Source organism: Orcinus orca, chromosome 5, assembly GCF_937001465.1.
Source record: "Orcinus orca chromosome 5, mOrcOrc1.1, whole genome shotgun sequence".
In the NCBI taxonomy this organism is placed as follows: Eukaryota; Metazoa; Chordata; class Mammalia; order Artiodactyla; family Delphinidae; genus Orcinus; species Orcinus orca.
Window position 1 is genome coordinate 13,598,214 of NC_064563.1, and position 17,612 is coordinate 13,615,825.

At 39.6% G+C, this 17,612-nt stretch overlaps 1 protein-coding gene across 1 annotated transcript in view; it reads left to right on the forward strand.

The window, feature by feature from the left end:
• The window catches only part of COL6A6 (collagen type VI alpha 6 chain), a 110,380-nt gene that overhangs the window by 58,828 nt on the left and 33,940 nt on the right, over window positions 1–17,612 (forward strand). Inside the window, exons 23-30 of the mRNA XM_004283433.4 lie at window positions 3,212–3,274; window positions 7,373–7,435; window positions 8,215–8,265; window positions 9,922–9,957; window positions 10,668–10,730; window positions 15,546–15,608; window positions 16,670–16,705; window positions 16,815–16,851. Of these exons, the coding sequence (XP_004283481.4) occupies window positions 3,212–3,274; window positions 7,373–7,435; window positions 8,215–8,265; window positions 9,922–9,957; window positions 10,668–10,730; window positions 15,546–15,608; window positions 16,670–16,705; window positions 16,815–16,851 (412 nt within the window). The remainder of the gene's footprint in view (window positions 1–3,211; window positions 3,275–7,372; window positions 7,436–8,214; window positions 8,266–9,921; window positions 9,958–10,667; window positions 10,731–15,545; window positions 15,609–16,669; window positions 16,706–16,814; window positions 16,852–17,612) is intronic.

Sequence of the window (17,612 nt, forward strand, 5' to 3'; positions counted from 1 at the left end):
TATACCTCTTAGTACAGTGCCTTCCACAAAATAAATGCTCAATAAAAGGCTGTCATTACAACAAAGCCAATGGAGATTTGGCTAATGCTCTTTCCCTTTAGATGCCCTGAGCTCCTTTTTATACTCCACAGCTTCTCTTGATCTCGGATCCAGGCAAATTTTTGACTCTTGATATCTTAGGGGTGGCAGGGAATTTTCCTTCTTTCCTTTACAAACATAGTCCCTTTTACAAGCAGCTGTATTTGAGGAGGTAATATATCTGGGTAACAATTCACTGAAGTTTAAGCCCCATTCAAGCAGTCACAAACCCTGGTTTGGTACTTTGTGTGATTCTGCACAGGAAACAGGATCAGGTTTTCTGATATTCTAATTACAAGACTGTCCATTTCCATCCATCCATCTAAGAAATCTTTTATTTTGAAGGACTTTCAAACAAGATTATCTCTCATTGTGCTTGTGTGTGCTTGTGGGGACTATATAGGAAGTAATCTCTGAGAAATCTCCTTCATCTCATAGAACTCATTATGTCTGAAGGAAGCACAAAAAGTGAGTTCTTAAGCAAGATTTCCAATATACCTCTTATTGTCAAGGACAATTAAAATCTCTCTACTTCAGAAGTACGTTTCATGTACATGTGAAGTACATGAAAATATCATATGGAAGACCAACAAGCTAAACACACTATTTCATCCCTCTTGGGGACCATTCCTGGATAGGTGGATGGATAGATAGAGAAATGGATGGGTGGATTGATTGGTTCTACATACAATACTAAGTTCCAGAGATGTGAAGTCAATAAGATGTGCCCCTTGTTTCAAGGAGTGTACAGGCTGGCATCTAGTGGATGAGAGAAATAACAACTACCTACAGAGTAGAGGAATCTGTGGGACAATTATGTGGCCCAATTCAGCCAGGGAGTTCAGGTCTTCTTCTTGAAACAGTGATGCTAAAAGTAAGATTTTCAAGAAAGGGAGATTGTACCTCTCCCTAGATGGGAAAATGGAACAGCTAAGGGAACATCTTGTGTAAGTGTGGAGACATAAGACAATGGGAAGAATTTGGGGACTTCAGATGGTTTGATGAGCATGACCATAGAGTGATTGATGACTGCAGAGGCATGCAATACCCACATTTTGAGGGATTTTACATATCAATAAAGACCTTCAATTTTATTCTGAAATCTACTCAGAATTCAGAATTTCAGACAAAGCGATAGCATCGTCAGCCTGACATTTTAAATCAAAAGAGAAAAAGAAAGGAGAATGGATTAGAATGAGGCCAGGCTACATTCAGGGAAGCCTGGAATTTAGGCAAGAATGCAAGAAGGGCCTGAACGTAGGTGATGGCCATGGGAATGGAAGAGAGATGGATACAGAAAGGGGATAGAACCTGTAGGACTTGTAGCTGATTGATTTTGAGAGATGAACTAGAGGGAGGGGTCTAGGATGATTCTTAGGTTTCTGGATTGGGTTTCAAGAGAAGTAAAGTGTGGCACCATTCCTTATGAAAAGAATAGGACTGAGTGTGACTGGTGGCAAATATGATTTTCTTTGGTAACCAGTTCCTATGAAATACCCAATAGGCATTTTAATAGATGATTCTGCTGTTCAGTTGAGTGGTTTGGACCAGAGTCATATATTTAGGAATCATTTTGTGGCAGTGGTATGTGAAAATATATGCGGTGTGACTCAGGAAGAGGGGATGAAGTGAGAAAATAAGGTTAGAGGAGCCCTGGGGTACATGGAGATTTAAGAGGCAAATAGAAGACAGAGAATCTTCAAAGTTTACTGAGAAGAGACCAGAAAGGAGCCAGGAAGACCATGGTAACTTGGTGTTACAGAAGTTAATGGAAAAGTTTCAAAGAACACATGATCAAATTCAAGTAAGGTAAGAGCAGAAAAAAGTCAACTGGATTGAACATGCAGGTCATGGGAGCTCCATGCAGTGATGGAAGTAAAAGAAGGGAAAGGGTTAAGAGCTTTGGAGGATGAAGAAATTGAGACTTCTTTTTTAAGATGAAGAAGAGGGGAAAATGGAAGATTGTGGGAAGATCATTATTATCTTTCCTAGTAGCTAACTCATTGTTCAACAATCTTTCCTATTAGGAAATTTTTTATGTTCAACTTATTACATCTTTAATTCTTTAAAAGATGAAAAGGTTAATGTTAAATTTTTTCTCATAAAATTAATTTACTAAGTATCGTGCTTATTATACAGATTTGGTTTATTTATTTTTAAATTATAGTAACCATGGCAAAAAAAATGTGAAAATGATTTCAGTTCACTGGTGTTTGGACTATTTACAAGTACCTGTAAACAGTTTAACCAAAAGAGATATCTGTTGCCATATGTTTGGATATCCCAAAGAAAAAATCCAATCCCAAGTGTCAATAGCATAGGAAGGCAGTTGGGCTGCCTCTGAATTGGAATTTTTTAATGTTCAACTCTAAAGCTGTTCCAAGAAAGTATGCTTTCTAGAATATTAGAGACTTCTATTATATCAAATAGACTTTCTATATTGATGCATGGTATATTTATCCATTTGTTTGAATTTTGTTATTATGTTCTTCAGTAAAATCTTAAAACTTTCTTTATGTAGGTCTTTTATCTTTCTTGTTAAATTTATTCTGAGTATTTTACAGTTTTCTTCTCATATTGATAAATGGAAATTTATTTACATTTACTTTTCTAACTTTTCTAGGAAAGAGAAAATGATGTCAGAATATTTATCTTGTACCACCTGAACATATCTTATGAGTGCTAATTATCTTTAGTAAAGTTCCTTGAGTTTTCTATTGTATTAATCATATTATTTTCAAATAAAGATAAGCTGACCTTAACAACAACATGCTTTTTTCAAAACGAGGAAACAGGAATAATACAGTCCAAGGCAAACGTCATCTGAAATGCCTTCTTCAAATTTTAGACATTTTAGCAACATCTGCTATAAGAGCAAAACAGTGAGAAACTAAAATCTCTTTCGAAGAGAAGACTCACAGGGAAATACAATCATTTAGGCAACATCTGGCCTGAATTACTTTATTAATTTTCTTTTATTTACTAGTCTTCATTTTGACAGCTGTGATACTTTTTTCCAAAGCCATAACTCTTTTCCCATCTGTGGTTTATTTTCCTCTTAGAAGAGACACAGAATGTTTCAAGGAAAGCTGCTTTATGTTCAGCTATATTTGCACCCCTTGTTTTGTTCCAGGGGCTTCCAGGACCAGCAGGAGAGGCAGGGAGTCAAGGCCGTGTGGGAAGCCAAGGAAATAAAGTAAGTCACATTCTTTTATACACACCAAAGCTGAGGTTTTCTCCTCAAGGGAAGTGTGTCTGGTTATATTAGCCAGAGCCCTTTCAACACAAAAGAGAACATATCTCATTGCTCCTATACCCTGGCTTGGTTCTTAGAGAGCCAGCAGCATTTAAGGACGTGGATGTGGACCCAGATGAGAATCCAGCTCAGCATCATCTCACAAGGGGCTACACCCAATCTCAGCTGAGGATCTCAGGGAAGGGGGACTGTTCTAGGGCAGGCCTTCCTTTCTTTCCCCCACCTTCCACCCTTCCTTCTCTTCATTTATTCTTCCTTTATTTCTTTCCTCCATTAATACAAACTCTCGCTGAATACCTTTAAAGACCAAGACACTACACTGCCATTCAGCTGGACTAAAGTCAGTTCCAGGAGAGCAGAGATCTTTGTCTGTTTTGCTCACTGATGTATCCCTAGAGCTTTGAACAGTACCTGGCATGTCATAAGTGCTTAGAAAATATTTGTTTCATGAAAGAATTTCTGGGTTGTGTAATGATAAATATGACATAGAATCAACCCCACAGAATTGAGAATATTTTCAAGACAAGAGTCTATGACATAAAACACTAGTCAGGGATAGTGGACTGAAACAGAGGTTTAAGCATAGTGTTAATAGAAGTATTTCTGGGCTGGGAAAAGAGGCATCATGAGGATGCAGATTTTGAGTAGACTTTGGAAGGTAAGAAGTATTTGGCAAGCAGAGGGGGCATGAAGAATTTAAGTTGAAGAAATAATGTGAAGGAAAACACAGGATTGGAAAAAAAAACCATGAGCTGGTATTTGGGGGATGAAAAATGATCCTGTTTGGGGGACCATAAAGAACAAGAAAGTCTGTGGTGACTGACTTGACTAGGTAGCCAGCACAGTGTTATTTACAATTTGTGATTGGCGTGTACAAGCACAGCCAGACTTTGGAAGGTCTTAAATAGGCAACTCAATGTGGGAATATTTTGAAGGATGAGAGATTAGAAGCTAGGAGGCAGGTTGGTGTCCTCTCACAGTCTCCAAGACAAGCAGTGATTGGATGACTTAACAGGGTGAGGACAGGAGGGACCCATGATGACTCTGTAGGGCTCTCCCAAGAGGGAACTGAGGCAGAGAGAAGAGGGCTGGATGACTCTGGGCTTCCAGCATGAGCAGGAACCCCATCACAGAAGTGGGAAAGTCAGAGTGAGGAATAAGAGTGAGGAAAAATGCTTTGTTTGGGGAATAGAGGAGAGGGTCTAGGACTGGTTGGAGATGGAGGTTTCAGAATCATTTGGAGTTTAAAAGGACTCTTGGTGATGACCATTTGTAAGAAGGGTAAGTGGAGGATGGGAAAGAAGCAGAAAAGTACACTGGATGCTGAGAAGGAGAGTCCTAGAAAGGGAGGTCAGGAGTCTCAGCTGGCATCGAGCAGGTAAGAAAGAGAGGACTGGAGAAGCCACCACATCTGATGGCTAAATGAGCCAAAGAATAGATTCCAAAATGTAGCAATTGACTGGCTGCAGAGGACTGAACAATGTGTTCACGAGGAGGAAATGGATGCTGGGCAGTAAACTACTCTTTGGAGAAACTAGGCTTTGGGGGTGAGATGGGACATTAACTGCTAGTACTGGCAAGGTCTAGAACAGATTGGAGCAGGCTATTTATTTGTTTTCAATGATAGAAGAGGCTGTAGTTTACTTTTATAAACAGAGAAAAGAAAAACAGAGAGAAAGGAGGAAGTTGAAGATGTGAGAAAGTGTAGATAATTAATGGAGAAATTTCTTGAGGGCATAAGAAGAGGGGCGAGCATTGGAATGGAGAACTGCTAAGAAGGGCGGACATGATGGAGCCAGCAGCCGAGTGTTACAAAGACAGCTGACTGCAGGATGAAATGCGATCCATGGATGACAAGGATAATCAGCTCGAAAAGGAAGGGATTACTAGAGCATGTGGTGTAGAAATAATGGTCTGGAAAGGAAAGTTTGGAAGAGATACATTGCTGCCTTCTTGCCCTGGAGAGGGCTCGAGGGGAAGTGGTGTCACTGGTAAGAACACAGTTTATCTTACAGTGAGGATGTGTGTGTGCAGACATCATGGGTGTATAGTGAAGGTTTGCATGTGAAATGAAGGCACTCCATAGGGTGTGTTGGAAGGGACCAAGACAGGGATGGAGGGACCCTAGAGGGGGATGTAGCTGAGCATGTAGAAAGAAGTGTGGAAGGAGATAGACAGGAGCAGGGTAGTTGTGCCAAAGAATATCATTATTAATAAGAGGGACTTTTGAATGGGACAGGCAAGAATTTGGGGGGTAAGTGCCCTCAAAGCAAACCCAAACCCTTTGGGCAGCCCCAAGGTGGACCAAGTCTTCTAGACTCATAATTAACTGAGATGAGTCCCAGACACTTACTCCTGCCTTACTCCATTAAGCTCAAGTTCCCAGGGAGGCAAGCAACCCAGCAATTAATACTGAGCTCAACATCTGGCTGTAACCAATAATAAAGTGGTTGACCCTGGACAAGCCTCATGGCTTCCCTTGTCTTCCTGCCTTAAAACAGATGTTCTCAAATTTCAGTGTGTGTAAGAATCCACGGAGAAGCTTATTTATAAAGGCATATCCTTGGGCTCCACCACCAGAGACTGATACTGATGGGGTCCTGGAATTTCCTTTTTCCCGTGGACCCCAGGTAATTTGGAGGCAGGTGGCCCCCAGAGCACACTGTGGGGGACACCGCCCTGAAAGAAAGACTTCAGGGCAGGTGATCTTCTGCCTCTCTTCCATGGAACCTTATCTCTTCCCACCGCCCTCCCCCCGGGGTCAGTCAGTGCTGGTGGACATTTGTTCATTTGGACTCCTCACATGTACTGTGTTGTCATTCTGTCCTTAACAATGAGTAAACCACTCCCACTCCTTCAGCATGGGCTGGGCTTCTTCCAACACTCTTTCTCCCAGAGAGAGCTTTGTGGAAAGGGCAGGGGGAATAACTAGACAGTGGAGAAACTTAGCCAAGCCTCCCTCAGTCAGATGGTCAAGGTTACCATCAATAGTGCCAGCCATGTTGATAGGATATAATCTTGATACAATGTGATAAAAAGGGCAATTCACCTCTGTGGTCTTTTCTCCCCAAACTCATAAAACACAGCATAATCATGAGCACAACATCAATCAAACTCCAACTGAGGGACATTCTACAAAATATCTGATCAATGCTTCTCAAAACTGTCAAGGTCATCAGAAACCAGAAAACCAGATAAACTGTCCCCATCTAGAGGCCTACAGAGACATGGGGTCCTGGAACAGGAAAAGGAGATTAAGTGGTAAAAGCTAAGGAAATCTGAATAAAGTATGGGGTTTAGTTAATGAGTTAATATCCATGTATTTGCTGTGACAAATGTTCCTACTAATATAACTAATGTGATATTAACAATATAGGCGGCTAAATGTGGAATGTATAGGAACTCTCTGTACTGTCTTCACAACATTTTGTACATTTAAAATCTAAACTTTAAAAGCTTTTTTTTTTAAGAAGAGGAGTTAACCTTCTTTTGTAAACCTATGTTAACTTTCCCATGTAGCTGGATTTCCTCACCATAATACTGAGATTGATTTATAATCTACAGTAGGTGTTCTGTTAGTCAGAAGTCAGAAACTATTGCCAGGGATGTCGTGCTACCTTGGCTATCTTGATTAAAAGTAGATTAATAGGCCTCTTGTTTCTGCAGCAGCCAGAAGATTTGCATGGGTCATCATGGAAAACTGTTTTGTTAATTTTTTAAGACAGTACAGAGCCTCCTTTTTGACTCATGGTAAGACATTTCCAAGGGTGCGGCTCATAGCACTGAGCTGCTAAGATGGCAACTTGCGCTAAACAATACATCAGACTTGCTGGGGCTTCATTTATCAATGGAGGAGACTTCACTCACCAACAACAGCAGTTCCTCTTGTATTGCTTACAGGCACAGTCCTGGCCACAAACTCATTGTCACTGTGATACACATGGATGCAGTTGAAAATTCTTGTCTTAGTACCATCATTTCTAATTTCCTTTACAAAAACAACCTAATAAGGACACATTTCATTGTTCTGTTTGACAGGGAGAACCTGGCGATGTGGGAGAAAAGGGAGCCGTTGGCCTTTGGGGTCCTCGAGGCTTGCCGGTTTGCATTTTATTCCTACTTTTGATCTGGCTCTTGGGATCCTTTTAGTTCAATAGATATCAGGTGTGGCTCTCTGAAGAGCATGTTGAAGATAACATCCTAATCTAGCTGTAGAGCTTTCTAGTGATTGAGATTTCATCCTCATCTTGACCAGCTTTTCCAAGGTAGCAACTTCCCAGGTACCAAGCATCCTGGCTGGATGCTCTTGAAGCCAAATGATAAAATGGACAAAACTTGTGTTTAACAACCCCATAACCTTTCTTGCATTCTTTCCTCTCATCCAAACCCGTTCATGGGAAACTAAGCCCACATTTCCCCCAGTGCTCAGGGCTTCTCACTAAAACCTCTACAAGGATCCAACAGTAGCCAGTGCCCAGACATTTAGGAGATCTTACTTTTATCCAGAAAACTGAAAATGGTTTAGAGCTAAGGTATTAAAATACAAATGTTATCCAGGAGAGATAACACTTCTACCTTCTTTTATTAAGATTATTATACACCTGAAATTTTCTCATTTAATCCTCATAACATGATGAACAGGTACAATTATTATTCGTCTTTACAGATGAGACAAGTGAGATTAAGTGACAGTGCCTTGTCTGTGCCTGTTATTGAGAGTTTCCTTTAGTGCCACTATGTCAGTGGCCTGCCCCAGAGGGAGAATCCTGCTGCCTAATTTTTTCTAATCAAACCAAAAAACTGGCTGTCTAGTTCTCTTGTGAATAAGCCTGCCTCTGTCTGCAGTAGGGGATGTTTGTAAATAATTGCTTTGTTTACAGGGTGATGATGGTAACCCAGGTTATGGTAGTGTTGGAAGTAAAGGAGCAAAGGTAAGACACATCGACTGAAAGCTGGTCATTTTCCATTTATTTTTTGTTGCTCTTTATGGCCACATTTAAGAGAAAAAAGAAAGTAGTGAATAAGGTAGACTTGGACCTTCATAGATAGATTTTGATCATTTATTTGCTGATATCTTGTGGGGAATATGGTAGAAAAAAAGAAAACAACTTAAACCTAAGGGCCAGGCAACAAGTGAAACCTGAAATTAATTTTCTGTTCTTTGCAGAGATGCGCAGCCAGGGCCTGACTGGTTCCAGCCTGAACATTACATCTAATCTAAAGCCTTAGGGAGGCATTCCAAAATTTGTCCTCTGACTATGTTTACTCTAATCATTAGTGAGAAGTTTTACAGGGCCTTTCCAAATGCATTGGGCCAAGCAGTAACTTCAAAATTAAATCTTGTAACTTTATATCAGAATTATAACTTTATATTGTCACTGAATATTTAAGTGTCTGGAAGTAAGATAAATTTATCAAAAGCAGTGATTGCTATATACCAACAATAACCACTTAGAAATCATAATAACATCCACAAAAACATAATATAGTTAAGAATATCCTTTCTACAAAAATGTTCAAGACCTATGACCAAAATTACTGAGATATAAAATTTCAATAAATGGAGACATACCAAGTTCTGTTGGAAAGTCTAAAGCATTATAAAGGATCAATGTAATTCTAAATGAAATCCCAATGGGAATGATGCAAGAGGCTGTCTGGAAGAATAAACAAACCCCAAACAGCTAAAATTTCTTTAAAATAAACCTAATGAATGAAGGATTTCCAGTGAAATTTTCATTAGAATAGAGAATAATTGAAAACAACCTTAATATTTGTTAAAAATGGAACTATTAAGTAGCTTATAACATTGAAATATTAGCCACTCTTTAAAATGAATGTAAATGTTTATACATAATTGTATAGAACTTCTGTGACAATGTCAAGTAAAAATCAGAATGTAATAAGAAAAAACATTTGTCCCAATTGTGCTAAAATGCATTTTAGAAATGCATTTAGAAAGATTAAAGAAAATATGACAAAATATTTATAGTAACTGTTCTGGGAAGTGAGATTTGGGTGATTTTTCTTCTTTCTATCCTTTTATATTTTAAATATATTTGAGGAGATCTTACTTTTAATGATCAGAAAATAAACTTTATCTTAAATAAAATATGTTTTTCATCAAATGAGGATTATCATACCTCTTCAACTATAGTCTGTGGCCAAAGAAGGTAAACAGAGGACCAGAAAACCAATGATCAAATTTAGACGGCAGGCTTCCCCAATTTCTTCCCCAAAATTGAAATCCATTTAAGAAGACTGTTTCAGAAACACTTGGCCAGATGGCCAGCTATCCTGTCGAATGTCTACATTTGAAGGAGAGCTGATGTGTAATTCCTCAGATGTGTGCATTTACCCATTTGTCTTAGGTTGTCATGATATTTTGGTGAGACCAGTAAATAGTTTAATTTAGAAATTGGAGTTAGTTTCTCAAATCGTGCCATACAGTTTCATTTTCAATTGTTCTGGCCCTTCCTTGGTTCAGAGGCACTTAAACTAAATAAGGCAGCAGGCAAAATTAAAGTCAATATAAGCCTACCCTGGTGATATGTGCATATATTAATTTTCTCCACTGTCGATTATAGGGGCAAGAAGGATTCCCTGGAGAAATTGGACCTAAGGTACCGTGTACTTCATACTAACTAGGGATCAATCAGAGATACTCCTGGGCTTATGAAATGTATTACAGGATAATAGAAGGATAGTTAATTATAAATGAATAAAAAGAAAACTTTATGGGGAAAGGGGAGAAGGAGGAAGCAGACTTTTAAAAATAATATTTCATTTCTAGTTTTTAATTCATAAGTAAAGGAAGAAATCATCCTTATTTTTCTCCTCACGTGTACTCCTTCCCCTCTACCATATGTATTTTCCTCTTTGCTCAAAGGGAAGTAAAATGTAAGGAAAACCAAAATTACCTGATCTCACCTGCCTCAATTCTCCCAACGTGTTTATAAGGCACCTTCAGATAATAAGTTAGTGATGCTGTCCTCTACCTTAAGGCTTTCACTTCTGCTGGAAAGATTCTGAGCTCAGTAAATACTAGGTCCTGTGATTGGATCAGGGGACAAAATGAAAAGCACAGTTCATATCTCCAAGGAGGCAGTGTTCTGGCTGGAGAGACAGAGAAATAAAATAGTGAGGCTCCAGTGTACTGTGTTGAGAATTTAAAAGTGAAGGGTTATTGGGGGGAAGACACTTCAAAGAAGACTATTAAAAATAAAAATATATGTGAAAAATGTCTTCATGTTGGAATCAGTATAAAAATACAATGAGATATATCCCTTTGATTTTACTAACCATTTTATTTTATTTCTCTGAACTTATTTAGGGTGAGGTTGGGGTCCCTGGTGGTCCAGGAGAAACTGGACCCAAGGGCACTAGAGGCAAGATGGTAAGTTTCTCAGGCTGCAAAGCCTTACAACCTCAGCTACTTTGGGAAGTCCTTTTTTGTTTATTTATTTATTTATTTTATTATTTTTGGCTGTGTTGGGTCTTCATTGCTGTGCACGGGCTTTCTCTAGTTGCGGTGAGCGGGGGTTACTCTTCGTTGCAGTGCTCAGGCTTCTCATTGTGGTGGCTTCTCTTGTTGCAGAGCACGGGCTCTAGGCATGCAGGCTTCAGTAGATGTGGCACGTGGGCTCAGTAGTTGTGGCACACGGGCTCTAGAGCGCAGGCTCAGTAGTTTTAGCGCATGGACTTAGTTGCTCCGTGGCATGTGGGATCTTCCCGGATCAGGGCTTGAACCCGTGTGCCCTGCATTGGCAGGCAGACTCTTAACCACTGCGCCACCAGGGAAGTCCTTTTTCATGCTTTTACAGTCATTTGAGTTGTCATTTGGTCCCAAAGACTTGTAAAACGTGTGGTTTTTGTTAAGGCAAACTTGGGGAAGGGAAATGATATTTTACTCATCCTTCATTGCCAGCAATAAGGCTTGTAGTGACCAAGTTTACCTGATCTGGTTGACAACGTACCATTCTTAACACTGGAAATAAGTTGTGTGTTGTTTCTTAAGGAATCCTTGTGGTCAAAACTGTTTTTGCACCACAAAATATGGCCAGTTTAATCCCATCCCCCCCGCAGATCTCGTGTAATATAATGCCCACTGGCATCTTGTCTCCCCTGTTAAGGTCTCGTTAAACTACTTTAATGAGGTGGTCCTCTCCCAATTTAGCTCAAGAAAGTATCTCTTGAGCTCTAGGAGAAAGTTTCCATTTATTATGTAAAATAATATACTGTAATGAATGCGTCCTTTTTATTCCCTGGAGGACCTAGACGTTGCCTAATGCTTTGGACCACTCAGAATAAACACCCATCTCCGGCACCCTCAGAAGCATCAGCATCCCGAGGTTGCCTTGGGTTCTCGTGTGCTAAGAATGGATTTTGCCTTTGCTGACTCTTTATATATCATAAGCTGCAAAACTGAGATGGTGGCTTTATAAAAAACAAAATCTTATGACAATTATCTCCTGAGACCATCTTTATCTCTTTTCTTCAGAACAGCACTGATCAGGTAAACTGATCTTGATACCATGTCAATTGCTGGACAAGAAAAACACAAAGTCTGATAAAACTATTATTTGAGGTGGTTTTTCAGTTTTGTCACCATAGTTAGTTTTACTCTGATCTGTTTTTTTCCTGGAAAGTATAACAAAAACTTTATGTGAAGAGATTATTTATGTGGGTTTTAGGGATACAAAATAAAGAAACTTCTTTCCCTCCATCCTGCTTTTCCCAAGAGTACTGTTTCCTGGATATAATTCTTTTCTTCATACATGTTTTTGGATAACTATCCTTTAACATTTTTGTTCTCAAAAAAAAGAAGAAGACCGATAAAAGAAAGATAATTTGAAAAGACTTTCAAATTAATACAGATCTCTGGATCTTTTCCCTCTACTTGTTAATGAGGTAGTTTACCCTTGAACATTGGAGGCATGCAAATATGGTCAGCAGCTTCTTGGGTTCCCTTGCTGCCCAATGGCACGTTAATCATTTTTAAAAAGCAATAAACTAATGGGGAATAAACATATCATCTTTTCCTCTTGGCCTTTGGTTACTTGAATTTTTTTCCCACATTGGACAATTCATCACTGTTTTTTTTTAATATATATTTACTTTTTATTTTTATTTATTTTTGGCTGCGTTGTGTCTTTGTTGCTGTGTGCGGGCTTTCTCTAGTTGCGGCGAGTGGGAGCTACTCTTCATTGCGGTGTGCATGCTTCTCGTTGCAGTGGCTTCTCTTGTTGCAGAGCACGGTCTCTAGGCATGCAGGCTCAGTAGTTTTGGCTCGTGGGCTCTAGAGCGCAGGCTCAGTAGTTGTGGCACACAGTCTCAGTAGTTGTGGCTCACGAGCTCTAGAGTGCAGGCTCAGTAGTTGTGGCACACAAGCTTAGTTGCTCCACAGCATGTGGGATCATCCCGGACCAGGGCTTGAACCCGTGTCCCCTGCATTGGCAGGCGGATTCTTAACCACTGCGCCACCAGGGAAGCCCTTCATCACTGTTTCTTAACTTGCTTACTTCACCTGCCATGCTGCTTTCTCTACATCTCTGTATTTTTGAATTTGAAGTTTAGACACTGAAAACTTCCAGGTTTTCCCTTTGAAAGATCAGCAGTTCCCACTGGAAGGTTTTAGTGATAAAGCTTTGAGTGTCTCTTTAGTTCTCTTGGAATGATTACATTCCTAGTTTCAGTTTTCTAAGTCTTCACCTTTTTCCCCCAACTGAAGGATTTTTTAAAAATTTTGCCGTGATTTTGAACCTATCTTATTTTGGGTATAGAAGTATGTTTGTATTTATTTATACTTTTTATCAACTTGACACACATGCACGTACTTCAAGGCAGGGTTCCTCAGCCACAGCACTGCTGACATTTTGTGCTGGATAATTGCTGTGGGGCTGCTCCGTGCATTGCAGGATGTTTAGCAGCATCCCTGGCCTCTACCCACTAGAGTCAGCATCATCCACATTTACCCCACCATTATGACAGCCATCAATGTCTCCAGACATTACCAGATGTCCCCACAGGAGGCAGGGTTGAGGGACACAAAATCCCCCCCCCCCCCGCCCCAGTTAAGGACCACTGGTTTAGAGAGTCAACTAATTTCACAAGGTTTGTTAGGAAAACCTGGCAATCCCTCTGCCACTTAGCTCCGATTTCTCTGAAAGTTGTCTTTTTGCTCTACTTTCTGGGAGATTTCTTTGACTTTATCTTACAATGCTTCTCTCATAGTTTAATTTTCAAGCACTCATTTTTTTTGCTTTTTTATACTATCCTGCTCTTGTTTTATGGTTGAAACATCTCATCTCCCTGAGGATATAAATTAGTATTTTTGGAGTTTTCTTTGCCCAACATAGTCTGTTCCCTGCCGTGTGTTTTTTTCTGTCCTGCTCTCTATTTCTCACGTTTCCAGGGAATGGGCTAACTCTCTGTATTGAAGAGTTGAGGACAAAAATTCCGATTGGAAACCCCGAGGAGATGGGTGGGGCTCGTCAACTACAAGTGTCACAGAGTGATCTGAGCTGTTACTTAGCAAACGTCTAATATCAGCATCTTTGGGTCTTTCTTCTCAAATAGTCAGATTCCCCTGAGAAGATTCTTTCAACCTCCTGCCTGAGGGTGAAGTTCTGGCTGCCAGCTTTCTGGGAACCCCAGCTTTCTAGGGGTCTCACATCTATTCCACACCTTCATTTGATCACCCTATTTTCTGGATGGTACCACTGGCCCTCAGCTCTGCCTGGGGTTTCCTAGTGCAGACACCTCGGTTTTACCTCTGTCACTGAGGAGGAAGAAGAGGCATTCACTCAACGGTAGAGAATGGGGAGGAGGCTTGGGGATTCCTAAAATGATCTTCAACCAATCTGCCTTATTAAGCCTCTCTCCTTTACCTCCACTTCTGGAGGTACCTTCTGAGAGTGTGTTATAAAACACACAGATTCTTGGCTTTCCCTGCTGCTGGCCTAGGCTTCAGCTTTTTCAGCTCTAAGTCATTTAACACTGGTACTTCTGCTTTCCAGCTTCCGAAGTTTGATGGCTGTTGTCTCCTTTCTCATTCTCCCCATGCTTGTCATATTTTTGCCTTTTTAAAAAATCTGCTTACTATTATTTTAGTAAGACACTGGAGGGAGCAAAAGTAAATGCCAATGTTCAATCTGCTTTTTTTTTTGCCCTGGAGGTTAATCTATATCTTCTAAATAAAATATGATCAGTAAGGTTGTTGTTTTGTTTTGTTTTTTTACTCAACCCAGAATGCTGTAAATATCATTGGAAGACCTAAAGGACATCAATAATTATTTTCTGTTCCATAGGCAATGCTTTTACAAATTAAGTTGATTTTAGACAACTTTGTTTTTTATTCTTATAAAAAACATGACATTGTGAATGAGCAAAAGAATTTTTCCTAATTCTTAAACTAAATTCTAGCTTTCTTTATGATAAATTATACTGTTGAATGCACATGAATAAAGTAAAGAGTCAACAAATGTTCTTTTTATTTACTGCTGTTATTCCCCATTTTACTACAAATATTTCCAGCCAACAACTAAATATTTTTTTGTTGTAGTTACTTCAAAGGTTTTTATACTTAAATTTTTATTTTTCTGGGGTTTTGTTCATGTGTTTGTTTTTCAGTTTAGTCACCTACTAAATTTAGATAAGTTGAGATAAAAATTTATTTAGATAAAAATTTCTCCCTTGACCCAGCAATTCTAGTTCTAACAATGTTCCCTAAGGAAATAATCAGAATTGCACATATGACTTTATAGTGGCATGCTTATTACAACAACAGCAAACTTAAATGCCAATCATAATGGACTGATTAAATAAATTATGGTATATCCATGTAATCGAATACTATGGCAGCCATGAAAGGTGATTTTTGTGAAAGAATATTTAGTAACATGAAAATGCCCCAAGGTATATACTTACTTTAAAAGGCAACAGGAAAAAGTATAAAAATATATTAAAATATGTATAGATTAATAACAAAAGGATAAACAAATAAAAGACCAGAGGAAAAGACACCAAAATGTCAACAAGGATTATTTGGGGGAGAAGAGGTTGCTGAGGATTTTTCTCCTTCTGTGTGCCTTTTGGAAATCTCTCAATTTTCTTAAATGAAAGTGTATTGCTTTTGAAATGTAAAACACCCCCACCCACAAACACACAAACATGTATGTATAATTCTAAAGTAAATAAATTCTGCTTTGAGGTGTCTGCTGGGCTTCCAGGAGAGCCGGGATCCCCTGGGGAGCTGGGACCTCCTGGACGCAAGGTAAATTGAAAACCCATAAATCACATCAGCTCCTTTTCCAAATAAAAAGTCGGTGCCTGAAGTCTTCATTATCCAAATGTGTGTGCTTTCAGTCTTTGCAGTTTGGCAATGATTTTCACTATTTTTCCACCTTTAATGTGCTCAGAGAGAGGAGGGAATAAAATACCGATTAAATATCAGTTGCCATTTCTTGGGTGGTGGGGGGAATTGAAGGAGGAAATGAAAAGAGATTTCTCGTTTCATCTAGAATGAGATTTCTCAATGATCAGTGAATTTTATTTATCTGGCCAATCCTTGCCCTTTTCTCACAGTCAGTAAGTTATCAGTGAATGAAAGAAAGTGAGAGGAAATTAATAAATAAGTTACTAACGCTGCATTCACATGGAACTTATTTTCTTTGGGAGTTTGGGAGGGGTGCCATCGCATTTTTCCCTGTCTCTGTGTGAGAGCAGCCAGACTCTTCCTGTTCCAAAGATGAGACTAAACACATGAAATTCAAACCAATTCCACTTTGTTCTTTCTATCCCCAACCCAGAGATATATCTATTCATTTTAGGAAGACAATGGGGATTACCTTTCCAGAAGTTCAGTTTGAGTCTGGTCCTTTTGTCATCCAACCAGTGGCGGGAATAGATTTAGGTTCTGCTTAGCGGCTGCCCAGTGGCCAAGGCCAAGCATTGGGGAACTCTATACCTCTGCCTTAAGAAGGGGCAGGCACAGGGGATGGTTCAGGCTTATTTAGTTCTAGGCTGAGGACCTGCTCCAGAGTCTCCCTGCCAGTGTCTCATTGTCAGCTCCATCCTTAGCTTCTGGACAACCTTTATCATCCAGAGATGCGGCTAGAGGAAAGTGGCCATTGGACGCTCGCTGCTTACAGTTTCTTCCCCTTAGAATGTTATTGTTAATTAGGTGATGAGTATCCTACATGAATTCTTTTCTCCCTTGAACTTAGAATAAAAACGTTAAGAAGTTATTATTTTCTTAGAGTAATGTTGATGCACATTCTGGTTCCTGATGTGTGTGTCCAAAGCCCTGAAACCACACTCTTTTTGTTTCCCTAGGGTGTGAAAGGGGCCAAAGGATTGCCGGCCTTCTCCGTACGTACTTGCTAACTCCAAAGGAGCCTGAGCGCCCTGTGACATTTATTTCTCAACTCTAGGACCTGGAAGTCTGTTGGTTAATTCCTTCTGTTTTATTTTTGAGCAGATATGTGAGCTCATCCAGCATGTGCAGGACCACAGTCGTAAGTACCCCACTTAGAATGATCACCCGGGGTGTCAGCATTCATAGAGGAAAAGCAGCAAATTCTGCACTCAAAATTGAGACAATTTACCAGCCAATTTCTTAAAATTAGAGATGTCACTGTGTATATTTTGAGGCAGCATACACTGGTGACTATTGATTCCCTCTCTGGCGGCCAGCATGTCTATTGAAATGCTTCCAAGCACTAAGTCAGGCTATATCTGGTGCTTTTAACCAGGGGGAAATGGAGACACAAGGTCAGAACTCCCCTGATGGTGAAATCAATCAGTGGGGAGTCACATTAAACTTTTTAAAATGATTAACCCCTGACAAAACCTAAGTGTTGAATTCAGTTGGTGTAAAAGAGCCAGCCATGCCAAGGGGGTGTCCTAGTGGGTGGGAGCCCTGACTTCTGTTTATCATTTGTTACTCCTTCCCTGAGAAGGTGTGCTTGACTACCTTGAGTTAGACTTATTTGCTTTTAAAATTACTCATTCTGCCTGTATTTTCTTTACTCTCAAAATTTTAAAAACAAAAAGGCGTTTTGATTTGGCAAATGCTCTTTTGAATTTGCTTTGAGACCCTTATAGCAGCATCTTCTATCAAAATACGTGTTAGCAGCATCAAAAGAACGCCACGGACAAGATGAGGAGAGAGTCGGCTATTTAATGTTCACCTACAAATGCGTAACAACTTCCCAGATAAACACTAGGACTCAAAAGAATGTCACAGTTCCCTCCAGGCTTTTTGGAAATATCTCAA